At 44.5% G+C, this 13723-nt stretch overlaps 1 protein-coding gene across 1 annotated transcript in view; it reads left to right on the top strand.

Annotated features, from left to right (window-relative positions):
• The window catches only part of CDK6 (cyclin dependent kinase 6), an 86125-nt gene that overhangs the window by 62937 nt on the left and 9465 nt on the right, over positions 1-13723 (top strand). Inside the window, exon 4 of the mRNA XM_075271765.1 lies at positions 6133-6242. Coding sequence (XP_075127866.1) covers positions 6133-6242 — 110 coding nt within the window. The remainder of the gene's footprint in view (positions 1-6132; positions 6243-13723) is intronic.

The following is a 13723-nucleotide window of genomic DNA, read 5'->3' as shown; positions in this document are numbered from 1 at the left end:
CGGGTCAAACAATACAGCGAACCAAGAGCAGAAACAGGTGACAAGAGAGGAGCAGGAGAGGCAACGCTAGGGAACTGATACCATGGAGTAACGAATCACCAGCGGCGGGCCGGGACCAGAATGAGGCCACCGCTGATCCCCCTGACCCAGAAGTGCTGGCTCCTATCCTGTGCAGGTGCTGGACACAGAGCGGGCCGGGAGCTCCCATGCAGCACAGCGGAGGCCCTGACCCAACCTAACAGGCACGGCCAGAAAAGCCCTGCACCCTCTGCTGTCCCAGCAGCGACACGACTCTGCAGGTGAAGAGTCTCTAGGCCTTTGGGCATTGGGGGTCTAGTTTTGTGCTACTCGTGTGCCAAAAGTTGGACAAAAAACTTGTATTATTGATATCAGAGGTCCTGCATCATTTTATGAGTGCCATAGTCCAACGTTGCAAACTTTTTTATTAATTGATGGTCCTTGATTAAACGATCCTTATTGAGTGTGGTTTTTTGTATATAGACCTATGTGACGCTATGGCACAGACTATGTAGTGCCGCCTTGTTATACTCTCTTATATTGGTCGCGACTTCCTTCTAATATACATTTAGTAAGTCCAAGATAAAGAGACGGGTGAATCGTATGGATGCGGCAGGTATACGGTAGTCTGACTACAGTGGGTCTGCTCGTAGTCTGTTACCATGCAGATGGATAGTCTTTCTTTGTAGACACAACCATTTCTTACTGTTTTCTTAAATGTTATAATGTAAAACAGTTGTGAAACCGCTTTGACCTCAGCCGGAGCTGTCTTGACGTGGGCGGAGGTTTCACATTTTTTGTCAGCAGGGGTTTAATGCCATAATCGATATTCTTGGTGTGAATTATGACTTGTTCTCCTGACATCTGCTAGTCTCATAGGCACACGTTATATTAGAGACTGTTACATAGGAGACGGTCACGAATCTTTCTCCCCAAACATCGCCATTAGGGAATGCTCAGTACGTTATTTAACATTCCAGGGTACAGATAGAGAAAAATCTGTCCCCAGGTGTCCTCATACCCCCTGGATCCTGGCCGGAGATATTAGGAACTGCCAAGCAGACAGAATCCACCTCAAAGACTGAAGAAGCCTGTTCCCTCGGCTCGGCCAACCATGTGTTTTCCTTCAGAATACACAGCGCGGTGTCTAAGCGCTTTCAACACCTATTGATCCTCTGCGCAAGAGCTTAAGCAGCTGCTCCGCGTCGATCGATGACGTGAAGCTCCACTTTTGATCCTCCAACCCTTGTCCATATGGCTTATTGGGCCTATGTATGTCATTAGTCTAGGGGGATGTACAGGATTAGAAAAAAATGGCTGTTTTCTAATCGAAACAGCGCCATACCTGTCTACAGGTCACATCTGGTACTGCAAGACAAATCCATTAAAGCGAATGAGGATGTAATACTACACAGAACTGGTGCACAGGCGTTCTGGTTTTCGGCAGCACCTGTATTTTGTGTGCTTTGTCACTTTACTTTAGTTAGGATAGGGGTACCTATAGGGGACGCATTTGGTAGCAGGCCCTGGACCCTGGGGGGGGCCTTAAATGTTCATTTGCAACATAAAATATACCACTATTCTAAATGGTACATGGTAGTTAGAGCCCATTACCTATTTTGCATTGGGACCCAGGAGCTTCATTCCTAAATACGTGCATGGACCGGAACAAAGGACCGCGCTTCACCGGAATGGATGACAAACCACTTTATTATAGTTCGGCACAACGCGTTTTGGGCACAGGTTGCCCTTTTTCAAGTGTAATAGAACTGTCGTGGGTGGCCTTTAATAAAAGGACAGGCTTGTCACTGTTGGTTAGGTCATGAGTATTAGAGCCATGGGGCCAGTTGGCTCTTTGAAGGGACCACAGGAGAGTGCGCTGACTATTGCACAACGCCATCACTTCTTTAGTGGCTGTGCACGGTATTACAGGTGCCTCATTGAAGTGACAAGGGAAACTGGACAGTGAAAATCCTGTGCAAGTGTGAACACTGAAGGAGTGCCTGCTATGAGCCCGGCTGTGGGGGTGTTGAGATGTGGACCATCATTCTCATATTCACCAGGTTTGTTTTTTGCTGTGAAATCCCTTTTACCTTTGTTTAGACTTATTTCTTTGCATTCATTTTATATATAGAAATCGGTTCACGCTCACTCGTGTGGTCTCCTCTCTATTCCCTCTGGTTGGATGACCCTTGTTCTTGAGATCAGTACAAAGATGGGACCCACATCTGTCAGATGTCTAGGGTATATCCTGTTGATAAATATTGACATGGAAATACTCCTATAAAGAGGACCTGTCACCATGTCTGACCCATGACTTGCCTTATCTAATGGGTGCTGTCATCCTGAGCATTATGATGTTTTGTTTTCCGATCAGCTATTCCAAAGATACAAGCCCTGTTACTGTTGATGAAGATTAGAGTCTACTAGCCAAGTAGGCGGTCACACTGTGGGTCTCTGTGTGCTGTATGTCATTCAGTATTACCGTCCACTTGGCTAGCAGACCCTAATCTGCATCAACACTACAAGGGCTTATATCTGTGGAACGGCTGAACTGGTTTATATAAAGAAGACTCCAAAATGCTCAGGGTGACCGCGCTGATCAGATGAGGATGACACTGGAGTATGCAGACCTTGTTGGCTATAATACCCCCTCACAGTGATGCTTCCTCTATAGGGGTGTATCCGGAGGGGCTATTGGGCAGTTCTGCACTATATATTGGTGCATTCAGACCCCTTTAATAGTAGCTCTGCTAATAGCACTCCCCTAGGGCTCCCCTTGCCTTGTATAGTGCGATGGAGCTTTTCAGGATGCCGCTGATTTATGGCGCTTTTTACAGAAGGCCATCTGATTATTGCTCACAGCTCATATGTCTTTCCGAACAACAGCGGGGTCACTTGAGGATTTGCTCTCAGCCTCGCAGAGAAATACTGAGAATTACTTTGTCACATCCTCCAGCCTGCAGCAATGCATCTTCCTAGAAACAGCAACATTTCTGCCTTTTAATAGCACATTTCATAGAAAGTGAAAGAAGCCTTTACTGCGGGTGTTTATGTCAGGTTTCCGCTGTAGGAAAAAAAAAAAAAGGAACAGTCTGTACAAACCATGGGGCGTAAGAGACTGCACTTGGTGCAACAGTCTCTTACTAGTTGCCTGTCAGTAGGATTGGACGATTGCATAAAGTTATACATTAAAGATTGCTATGTGAATGGAGTCGCATTGTGATCCTGAGGGTGTTGCAATTGAGCAGTTCTTAATTTTATTTTTTTGCAACTCGAAGTTACACCCTCTAGAATGGATCTAAAGAATGATGGGCCAGAGGACAGTTGGGTGGCTATAGGTGACCGGGTCAGGTAGTCACTTACATTGTGTTCTTGATGGAATTCACTTTCAAAATTGGGAATGTTTAGGAGCGAGTCCATCCATGGTAGCGAATTCCACAGACTGGGTGCAGCACGGGAGAAGCACCTATTGTGTAATAAGGGAGGATAAGGAGTAGTAGGAGGAGATGAGAGTAGACATCTGTAATATTACAGCATTGCAGAGAGCCTTGGGTTTAAAGTGCGTCTCCTCCATGTATAAAGCAGCTCGTTGTACATGTATAGTACAGGTGAATATAAGAAACTTTGCAACGTATCTTAAGGAGATTGTTTCCTTCAGCACTTATTAGGCTGCTCTTCTTCTCCTTATCTTCACTCAGTCTGTTTGTTTGCATAGAGTCTGTGTCTTTGTCCAGAGAAATCTTTGCAGATGGGGGGCTGTTAATTGAGTTATTCCCTAATTCTGTGCAATGGTAGAGCCTTACCTGGAAAGCTAGCAGTGTTAGGAGAGCTCTCCCTCCCTCCCTGAGTAGCAGACTGTGTCTTTTCCAGCATCCCCTTTCTCCCTTTCCATAGACGTCTATGTATAAAGTAGCTCAGTTTGATAAGTGGAGAAAGATACAGGCGTTGGATGCAATGCCAGACAGTGCCCATGAGCAAGAGCGGTATGGTTTCTGGATGTAGTGATGTTTATATTCTGGTATACCCCCCCCCCCAACCTATTTTAACTATTCGCACAGTCACCTCCTATACCTAGGCAAATGTCTTGCAATTGACATTTCTTCCTCTATGTTGGTCTATGCGGATACATCAGAGCTTGCAAAATTTTTCTAACATTTATACATGGGCTCATGTTAAAAAAAAAAAAGCTCATTTCAAAGCCCCTGACTGGTTTGTACGGTTGACCTGTAGCAATAGGAGGACTATTTGGCAGTGCTTACAGGCCCGTTACAGTTTATTGATAGTTCCCCTTTAAATTACATAAGTATTGGTGATGCCAATGGTGTGTCCTATTGTGCATGGACTGCTATAGTATATTGGGGGGCACTAACACAGGGGGACATGCTCTGTGCAGGGACGGGGAGGAAATGACCTGTAACATCATCTATTGTCAGTAATGGATGCAAAGATGGGTCAGTTGCATTATTTATAGAGGTGTTATCTTCTATTGTAACCCTATCTGTGATGTAAATGAGGTGCCTGCTGCAAGGTAAACACCTATAGAATTGGCAAGTGCCTGTAGTCTATTAGGCTTAGTGGCCAGAGTGAAAATTGCAGGATATAGTACTTTTTATATAGATACTGACAAACATTCATACAAATTTTAAAAAATGTTAATTTTCTGGTGACACATTCCCTTTAAGTAACCTGTAACGTGGAGTGCCTCTTTAATGCCGCCATCTTTGACAATAAATGCAGCTAAATCAATAGGTTACGGACTCTGGGAGGACAATTCTACCACTATAACGTGGTGTCCTCTGAGGGCCGCTCACCAATCTTATCCTGGAAACGATTTCTATGTATTCTTATCTAGAAACTTGAGAGAACGCCGGCAAATATTTGTTAGGTTCCCATAGTGAGGGAAGGAGGGGGTGTAAAGTTTTTAGCTAGATCCAAAGTGCATTGGACTTTGTCAGGGCGACACCAGAGGACACGGCGGCCTCTTCTTGCTATTTATGCCGATTCGCAAGAGACTTCTTTTGCCAAATAATCTTGCAGAGGATTTATTACACTTTTATGATTTTTTTTATCTTCATGTTTTACGGGAATGAGGGTTTTAATACAGATTTTTACATTTAAAGGGATTCTCTAAGACATGACAAATAAAGTTTGGCTTGAAAAAGAGCAAAATGTGTGAAAGCGATGTCAGCGCCCACAACGCCCGATTTATACAGAGCGCCCTCAGGGTGTGCGTATTGTGTCCGTGGACATGCTGTACACCGACAGAGCCTTAATCCTTTTTGGACTTCACCTCGTGTAGTCCAAAACCTAGATAATTGCACTTTTCAATCAACTTTATTGATATTGTCTGAGACCCCTTTTAAAGGTACTAAAATACCAGAAATAATAATAATCATTCAATTATTTTAATTGACGGTCTATTACTTATCTTTACAAAGGTAGAAAAAGGTGGACATTTAGGCCTCAGCTTCTCGGCTGAGGTGCGGGCACTCGGGGGGCTTTGTTGGAGATTTCTAAAGGCGCGAAAAAGTCACCATTTTTTTTTGCACATTTCAGGATTTTCGTCACATTCCTAAAAAAGGGGTATAGCGAACCGATCAGATTTATCATTTACTAAAAAGTGGTGTAAAAGAGCCTGAAATCTACATCACGAATGAGCTGGCGTAGGTTTCGGTGCAGGCGCAGGGCCCTAGTGGAGGGTGTACCCGATTTTACACATGGCCCTACATCACTTGCACCCTTGGCCAACATTGACGTCGGGTTTTCATAAATATCCCCCTTTGTGCGCTACCGTATGGCACCTCTATATTATATATTCTCCCCTAGTCTATGGTAGGTTATTGAAGAGGTGACCTCAGTATTTCCGTATACCAAGGATCTGTGGGAATTTTTGTTAGTTTGTGTACATTAGACATATGCTGTTGACCAATGCTATGTGAGGGAAGGGAAGCCATTTTGACTGCCATTTTGGGCATTATTTTGTAATCCCCATATTGCTACCCCATAGCAGTTTTATCCTGTAGGATTTTTTTTTTTGGTATGGGATGAAACTGCTTATAAGATGTTCCTGAGCGATGTGGCTATAACCTCCCTCCTCTTGCTGTCTTCTAGGTGGTGACGTTATGGTACAGAGCGCCCGAGGTTCTTCTCCAGTCCAGCTACGCCACTCCAGTGGATCTTTGGAGCGTTGGATGTATATTTGCAGAAATGTTTCGTCGAAAGTAAGAGTCACTTCTAATCTAAATCCCTGATAATAAATCCTATTTTCTGAAATCTAAATATTACACTTAACATCTGTCAGAGTCCGTCCGATGCAGAGAAATAAATGGCCGCCCTATGGACACCATTATAACCAATGAGGTCTCTTAGGATCCCTTATAAGACGGATCCACTTTTTATTGATGATCCCTTATTCTGATCCAAAAATGGATTAGACAATGCAGACATGTATGTACCCCAATTTTAGCATTGATCAGATTGATTCCAAAGGCAAGTACACCCAATTCTATGCCCTTTACATAGTCCCCTATGGCTCTTTGTACTGCCATATGGTCCCCATGGGTCAATTTATAGTCTGCGGGAAATTCGAGGCCTACAGAGGTAACGGCGTGGATTTATATTGTGCCAGATATCTGGTATTTTTGCACCTCCTATGCCACTTTCATGACAGCGGAGTGGGAGTCGCACAACTTTGAATATCAATTACCCCAATTTGCTGGCACAAGTGATCACTGAAATCTATGCCAGCGACAAGGGGAACAGTGGCCGTGGAGAAGTCGCTGCATTTACGAAGACGTGTGACCTGGCATAAATGGTGAAGCTTTTCCACTAGGGATTATCTCGAATGTCATTGTATATGCAACTCTTCATATATACAGTCCTATGAAAAAGTTTGGGCACCCCTATTAATCTTAATCATTTTTAGTTCTAAATATTTTGGTGTTTGCAACAGCCATTTCAGTTTGATATATCTAATAACTGATGGACACAGTAATATTTCAGGATTGAAATGAGGTTTATTGTACTAACAGAAAATGCGCAATATGCATTAAACCAAAATTTGACCGGTGCAAAAGTATGGGCACCTCAACAGAAAAGTGACATTAATATTTAGTACATCCTCCTTTTGCAAAGATAACAGCCTCTAGTCGCTTCCTGTAGCTTTTAATCAGTTCCTGGATCCTGGATGAAGGTATTTTGGACCATTTCTTTCTACAAAACAATTCAAGTTCAGTTAAGTTTGATGGTCGCCGAGCATGGACAGCCCGCTCTCAAATGATCTGAAAACAAAGATTGTTCAACATAGTTGTTCAGCGGAAGGATACAAAACGTTGTCTCAGAGATTTAACCGGTCAGTTTCCACTGTGAGGAACATAGTAAGGAAATGGAAGAGCACAGGGACAGTTCTTGTTAAGCCCAGAAGTGGCAGGCCAAGAAAAATATCAGAAAGGCAGAGAAGAAGAATGGTGAGAACAGTCAAGGACAATCCACAGACCACCTCCAAAGAGCTGCAGCATCATCTTGCTGCAGATGGTGTCACTGTGCATCGGTCAACTATACAGTGCACTTTGCACAAGGAGAAGCTGTATGGGAGAGTGATGAGAAAGAAGCCGTTTCTGCACGTACGCCACAAATAGAGTTGCCTGAGGTATGCAAAAGCACATTTGGACAAGCCAGCTTCATTTTGGAAACAAAGATTGAGTTGTTTGGTTATAAAAAAAAAGGCGTTATGCATGGCGTCCAAAAAGAAACAGCATTCCAAGAAAAACACATGCTACCCACTGTAAAATTTGGTGGAGGTTCCATCATGCTTTGGGGCTGTGTGGCCAATGCCGGCATCGGGAATCTTGTTAAAGTTGAGGGTCGCATGGATTCCACTCAGTATCAGCAGATTCTTGAGAATAATGTTCAAGAATCAGTGACGAAGTTGAAGTTACGATGGATATTTCAGCAAGACAATGATCCAAAACACCGCTCCAAATCCTCAGGCATTCATGCAGAGGAACAATTACAATGTTCTGGAATGGCCATCCCAGTCCCCAGACCTGAATATCATTGAACATCTGTGGGATGAGTTGAAGCGGGCTGTCCATGCTCGGCGACCATCTAACTTAACTGAACTTGAATTGTTTGTCCAAAATACCTTTATCCAGGATCCAGGAACTGATTAAAAGCTACAGGAAGCGACTAGAGGCTGTTATCTTTGCAAAAGGAGGATGTACTAAATATTAATGTCACTTTTCTGTTGAGGTGCCCATACTTTTGCACCGGTCAAATTTTGGTTTAATGCATATTGCGCATTTTCTGTTAGTACAATAAACCTCATTTCAATCCTGAAATATTACTGTGTCCATCAGTTATTAGATATATCAAACTGAAATGGCTGTTGCAAATACCAAAATATTTAGAACTAAAAATGATTAAGATTAATAGGGGTGCCCAAACTTTTTCATAGGACTGTATACCGCAAAATGCCAATATATAGTATATTTTATTCTAGATCTGCTGTACTCTTACTCTCTTTGGACGCGACAGATGTTTTCTCGGCATCAGCAGTTGTCTGATTGACAGCCGTTGTAAAACGCAGTAACAGCATTAATCTGCGGTCGGCTTTTACTGTAACAGTGGGGACCTGGCAATACAAGTGTGGTTTTCTTCCCAGCGTTCATCCTTGCCAGGCATCCAGTATGGGCTCAGCGATGTGGTGAGATCAGCCTGTGACAGGGAAACACGAGGAAGTCTGCGACTGCAAACGTTGGCGTTGTGGAGTACACGTGGGGCGGTGGCGGAGGGACTGCCAGGGGGGAATAGAAGATGTATGCCACATTATTGAGGTTAAGAGACATCATTGACATTTTATGCCAGGAAATTGAGATTTGCTGCATTTTCCTGGAACCTGGGACCTAAGACTGTGTGAGTGTGTAATATATACACGTATTAGAAATATATTCTATGTTGTTACTGCATTGTTGGGGGACAGAGGGAGCCCCCAACATCGCTCTAAACCTTCAGACTGCAGCAACTAAGTGGTTAAACGTCCTAGCCATGAGCTCTCTACTGTCATGGAAGTTGCAGGTTGCAGCCTATACCTGCCGTCTACAGGGCAGCATGCTGGAGATTGTAGTTCCACATTAACTGTAGAGCCAGGGGTTGAAGACCCGATAACTCAGGGAACTAATAAAACCGCTGATATTGTGACTCTATTAATGTGCACGGTCATACTGGGGGACATTAGCTGTAAACTGCAGGCCGGAAACCAGTGTCATCATGGAACTTATTGACTTGGCTGGTGTTTTGTCCCAGCTGGTTAAACATTTAGTTTCCCAGAGTGCTCCAGAAACAATCGCTGCATCACATATCCACTGCTCTTCTGTATAGAGTGTAAGGATTCCCTATTACTGCTGATCATAATGCTAATATATACAGGCATATAAAGGGTTAATATTAAACCCAAGTGTGGTTTTGCGTTGTACCCCTCTAAGGGCTAGTTCACACACAGAAATTTGGTCTGGATTTTGATGCGGAATCTGCATCAAAATCCAGATGAAATTTTTTTTTTCCCATTAAATTCAATGGGAGCCGGTCATTTCCTTGTCCTATCTTGACACGGATTCCACGGCAGAAACCGCCACAGCATCCAAGTCAAGACAATCCCTCCGGACTAGGCGGCTTCCTGCGTCAACATGGGGACCAAAAAACTATGTGTGAACTAGCCCTAAGGGTGTGCTGAAAAAGGATCTTTACTGCTAAAGTATTTTTGTTAAACGGAGTATCATCAGAACCAGCATATCACCCCAGCCCTGCAGATAGATAGGTTACTGTCACCAGACCCCAGTATATCACCCCAGCCCTGCAGATAGATAGGTTAGTGTCACCAGACCCAGCATATCACCCCAGCCCTGCAGATAGATAGGTTACTGTCACCAGAACCAGCATATCACCCCAGCCCTGCAGATAGATAGGTTACTGTCACCAGACCCAGCATATCACCCCACTCCTGCAGATAGATAGGTTACTGTCACCAGACCCAGCATATCACCCCAGCCCTGCAGATAGATAGGTTAGTGTCACCAGACCCAGCATATCACCCCAGCCCTGCAGATAGATAGGTTACTGTCACCAGAACCAGCATATAACCCCAGCCCTGCAGATAGATAGGTTACTGTCACCAGACCCAGCATATCACCCCACTCCTGCAGATAGATAGGTTACTGTCACCAGACCCAGCATATCACCCCAGCCCTGCAGATAGATAGGTTACTGTCACCAGACCCAGCATATCACCCCACTCCTGCAGATAGATAGGTTACTGTCACCAGACCCAGCATATCACCCCAGCCCTGCAGATAGATAGGCTAGTGTCACCAGACCCAGCATATCACCCCAGCCCTGCAGATAGATAGGTTAGTGTCACCAGAACCAGCATATCACCCCAGCCCTGCAGATAGATAGGTTAGTGTCACCAGACCCAGCATATCACCCCAGCCCTGCAGATAGATAGGTTAGTGTCACTAGAACCAGCATATCACCCCAGCCCTGCAGATAGATATGTTACTGTCACCAGAACCAGCATATCACCCCAGCCCTGCAGATAGATAGGTTAGTGTCACCAGACCCAGAATATCACCCCAGCCCTGCAGATAGATAGGTTATACTGTCACCAGACCCAGCATATCACCCTAGCCCTACAGATAGATAGGTTAGTGTCACAAGACCCAGAATATCACCCCAGCCCTGCAGATAGATAGGTTAGTGTCACCAGAACCAGCATATCACCCAGCCCTGCAGATAGATAGGTTACAGTCACCAGACCCAGCATATCACCCCAGCCCTGCAGATAGATAGGTTAGTGTCACCAGAAACAGCATATCACCCAGCCCTGCAGATAGATAGGTTAGTGTCACCAGAACCAGCATATCACCCCAGCCCTGCAGATAGATAGGTTAGTGTCACCAGACCCAGCATATCACCCCAGCACTGCAGATAGATAGGTTAGTGTCACCAGACCCAGAATATCACCCCAGTCCTGCAGATAGATAGGTTAGTGTCACCAGACCCAGAATATCACCCCAGTCCTGCAGATAGATAGGTTAGTGTCACCAGAACCAGTATATCACCCCAGCCCTGCAGATAGATAGGTTAGTGTCACCAGACCCAGAATATCACCCCAGTCCTGCAGATAGATAGGTTAGTGTCACCAGAACCAGCGTATCACCCAGCCCTGCAGATAGATAGGTTATACTGTCACCAGACCCAGCATATCACCCCAGCCCTGCAGATAGATAGGTTATACTGTCACCAGACCCAGCATATCACCCCAGCCCTGCAGATAGATAGGTTAGTGTCACCAAACCCAGAATATCACCCCAGTCCTGCAGATAGATAGGTTAGTGTCACCAGACCCAGCATATCACCCCAGCCCTGCAGATAGATAGGTTAGTGTTACCAGACCCCAGCATATCCCCCCCAGCCCTGCAGATAGATAGGTTAGTGTCACCAGAACCAGCATATCACCCCAGCCCTGCAGATAGATAGGTTATTGTCACTAAGACCCAGCATATCACCCCAGCCCTGCAGATAGATAGGTTATTGTCACTAAGACCCAGCATATCACCCCAGCCCTGCAGATAGATAGGTTAGTGTCACCAGAACCAGCATATCACCCCAGCCCTTGTCTTCATTGCAAAGGTACTGGTCAATTCAGGTGACCCTAACCTATCTGCAGGGTTGGTTTTGGGGGATTCTCCCTTTTAAAAAAAAATACATTTTTTTTTTCTTTTTTCATATTCCTAAGGCAACCACTTTATAATCTTACACAATCGCTAGACTACACTTGTTAGGCCTTTAAAGGTTCCCAGACAAGTTAGACTAAGCTGATGAAAATGGACCACCATAACAAATGTTTGTCAGGAGGAATTTAACAGCGAGCACTTGTTTTAGCCTACCGGTGACACAACATCATCGTCTGTAAAAATATTGCGCTGCCCCTCCGAATCTAGAGGAAAGAATGTATGCTTTAATGGAAAGCTGTGTCCAGACTGTGAATAAAGCAGCTCCCTCCCCCCTCTTCTAGCAGGATATCCCAGGACATCTTTAGCTGGCTACAAACACTAGACTAAAGTTGACAAAGTGGATGATTTAAAGGGAATTTGGCAAGAGGAAATGGCCTATTATTTAAACCTGGTGTTTGTTACTTTTTTATTTTTAATGTTCCATGTCACTATATTTTTAAAAACAAGTACTATATCGTGCAATTTTCACACTAACCCAAAAAATAGTTTGAGCCTCCCAATAGAAGTTATCTTGACAGCAGTCACTTCATTTACATCATAGACAGGACTACAATAGCAAGTCTAGGAAACTCTCCCATAGACCTCAATAAGTCGGCTCCAGACTATTTGCTGCCTATGGCCGTTGTTGAGCTGTAAAGCAGATCACTAAATGCTGTTAAAGAGGACCTTCCATGTCCTCAGACACATGCAGTTTTATATACCGCTAGAAAGCCAACAGAGCGCTGTGCCCCGGGGCAAGAGATATCGGTGCCGTTACCGACGTCTGCCCACTGTCAGAAGGGTATTCCTGACAGTCTAGCAGGGCTGTGAGGAACACCCCCCTGACAGTACTCCTCCATAGCCCTGTACTGTCAGAGGGGGCGATCCTTACCACCCAGCCATGATGCGGAGCTATGAGGAACGTTTCCCCAGTACTAGTATATATATGAGTACTGTCAGGAGGGGGCATTCTTCAAACCCCTGCTAGACTGTCAGGAATGCCCTTCTGACAGTGGGCTGACATTGGTAATGGCACCAATATCTCTTGCCCTGGGGCACAGAACGGTAAAGCGGTATATAAAACCACATGTTCCTGAGGACATGATAGGTTGTCTTTAACACAGCAGAGGAGAAGCTTAGGCAAGATGGCCGCCCCCATAATCATGTCCAGAAAATAGAACAAAAACATCGTCAATCAGAGAATAAAGTCAGATTACAAAAAGTGATTTCACTATTTGATTTTATTACACTTAAAACATCGGTGATACATTTCTTTTCAAACCATTTTGGTCCATCAACATATGGAACTTTCCATTGTCCACCGCTTTGTGCAGTGATCTGTGTATATGGACATACGATTGACCAGCCATACGGAGACCGACTTTGTTCTACCGTATGGTCACGCGGAGTCCCACTAAGAAGCCAAATCGCATCCAGTCAATCGTCTCCATGTAAAAACCAACCTGTGACTGCAGGAAATACTGGGAGTCGTAGTTGGCTGGAGAGTGACAGGCTCGAGAATTGTAGTCTAACTTTTTGCTTCTTAGTAAGCTCAACGCTAGTCATCTCCTCCCACACGTAACAATCTATGACAATAGGATGCAATCGGCAAACGCTTCTGTGACGTGAGGGGAAGTTGTGGTTTCGAGGCGCAGGACTTTCAATAACCTGTAAACGTTTAAAAGAAGTATTTATGGCTCACTAAAAGTGAATATTTCCACATCTGCAGTCTACTGGCAAGCTCGTAAGGGTGAATTTTTGAAATTTTTTGGAACCAGTTTGCTGCCAGAATTTAAGGATCTGTAAACGGTAAAGAACTTTTTGGAATTTTTTGATACAGAAGTAAAAATGATTTGTGGTAAGAATGGACGAGGCTCCATGTTCAGCACCTCTTATCACCTGGACAGTTCTAGAGACTTGAACAGTCAACT

Source organism: Leptodactylus fuscus, chromosome 4 (genome assembly GCF_031893055.1).
Source record: "Leptodactylus fuscus isolate aLepFus1 chromosome 4, aLepFus1.hap2, whole genome shotgun sequence".
NCBI lineage: Eukaryota > Metazoa > Chordata > Amphibia > Anura > Leptodactylidae > Leptodactylus > Leptodactylus fuscus.
This window is presented reverse-complemented; position numbering and strand designations above follow the sequence as displayed.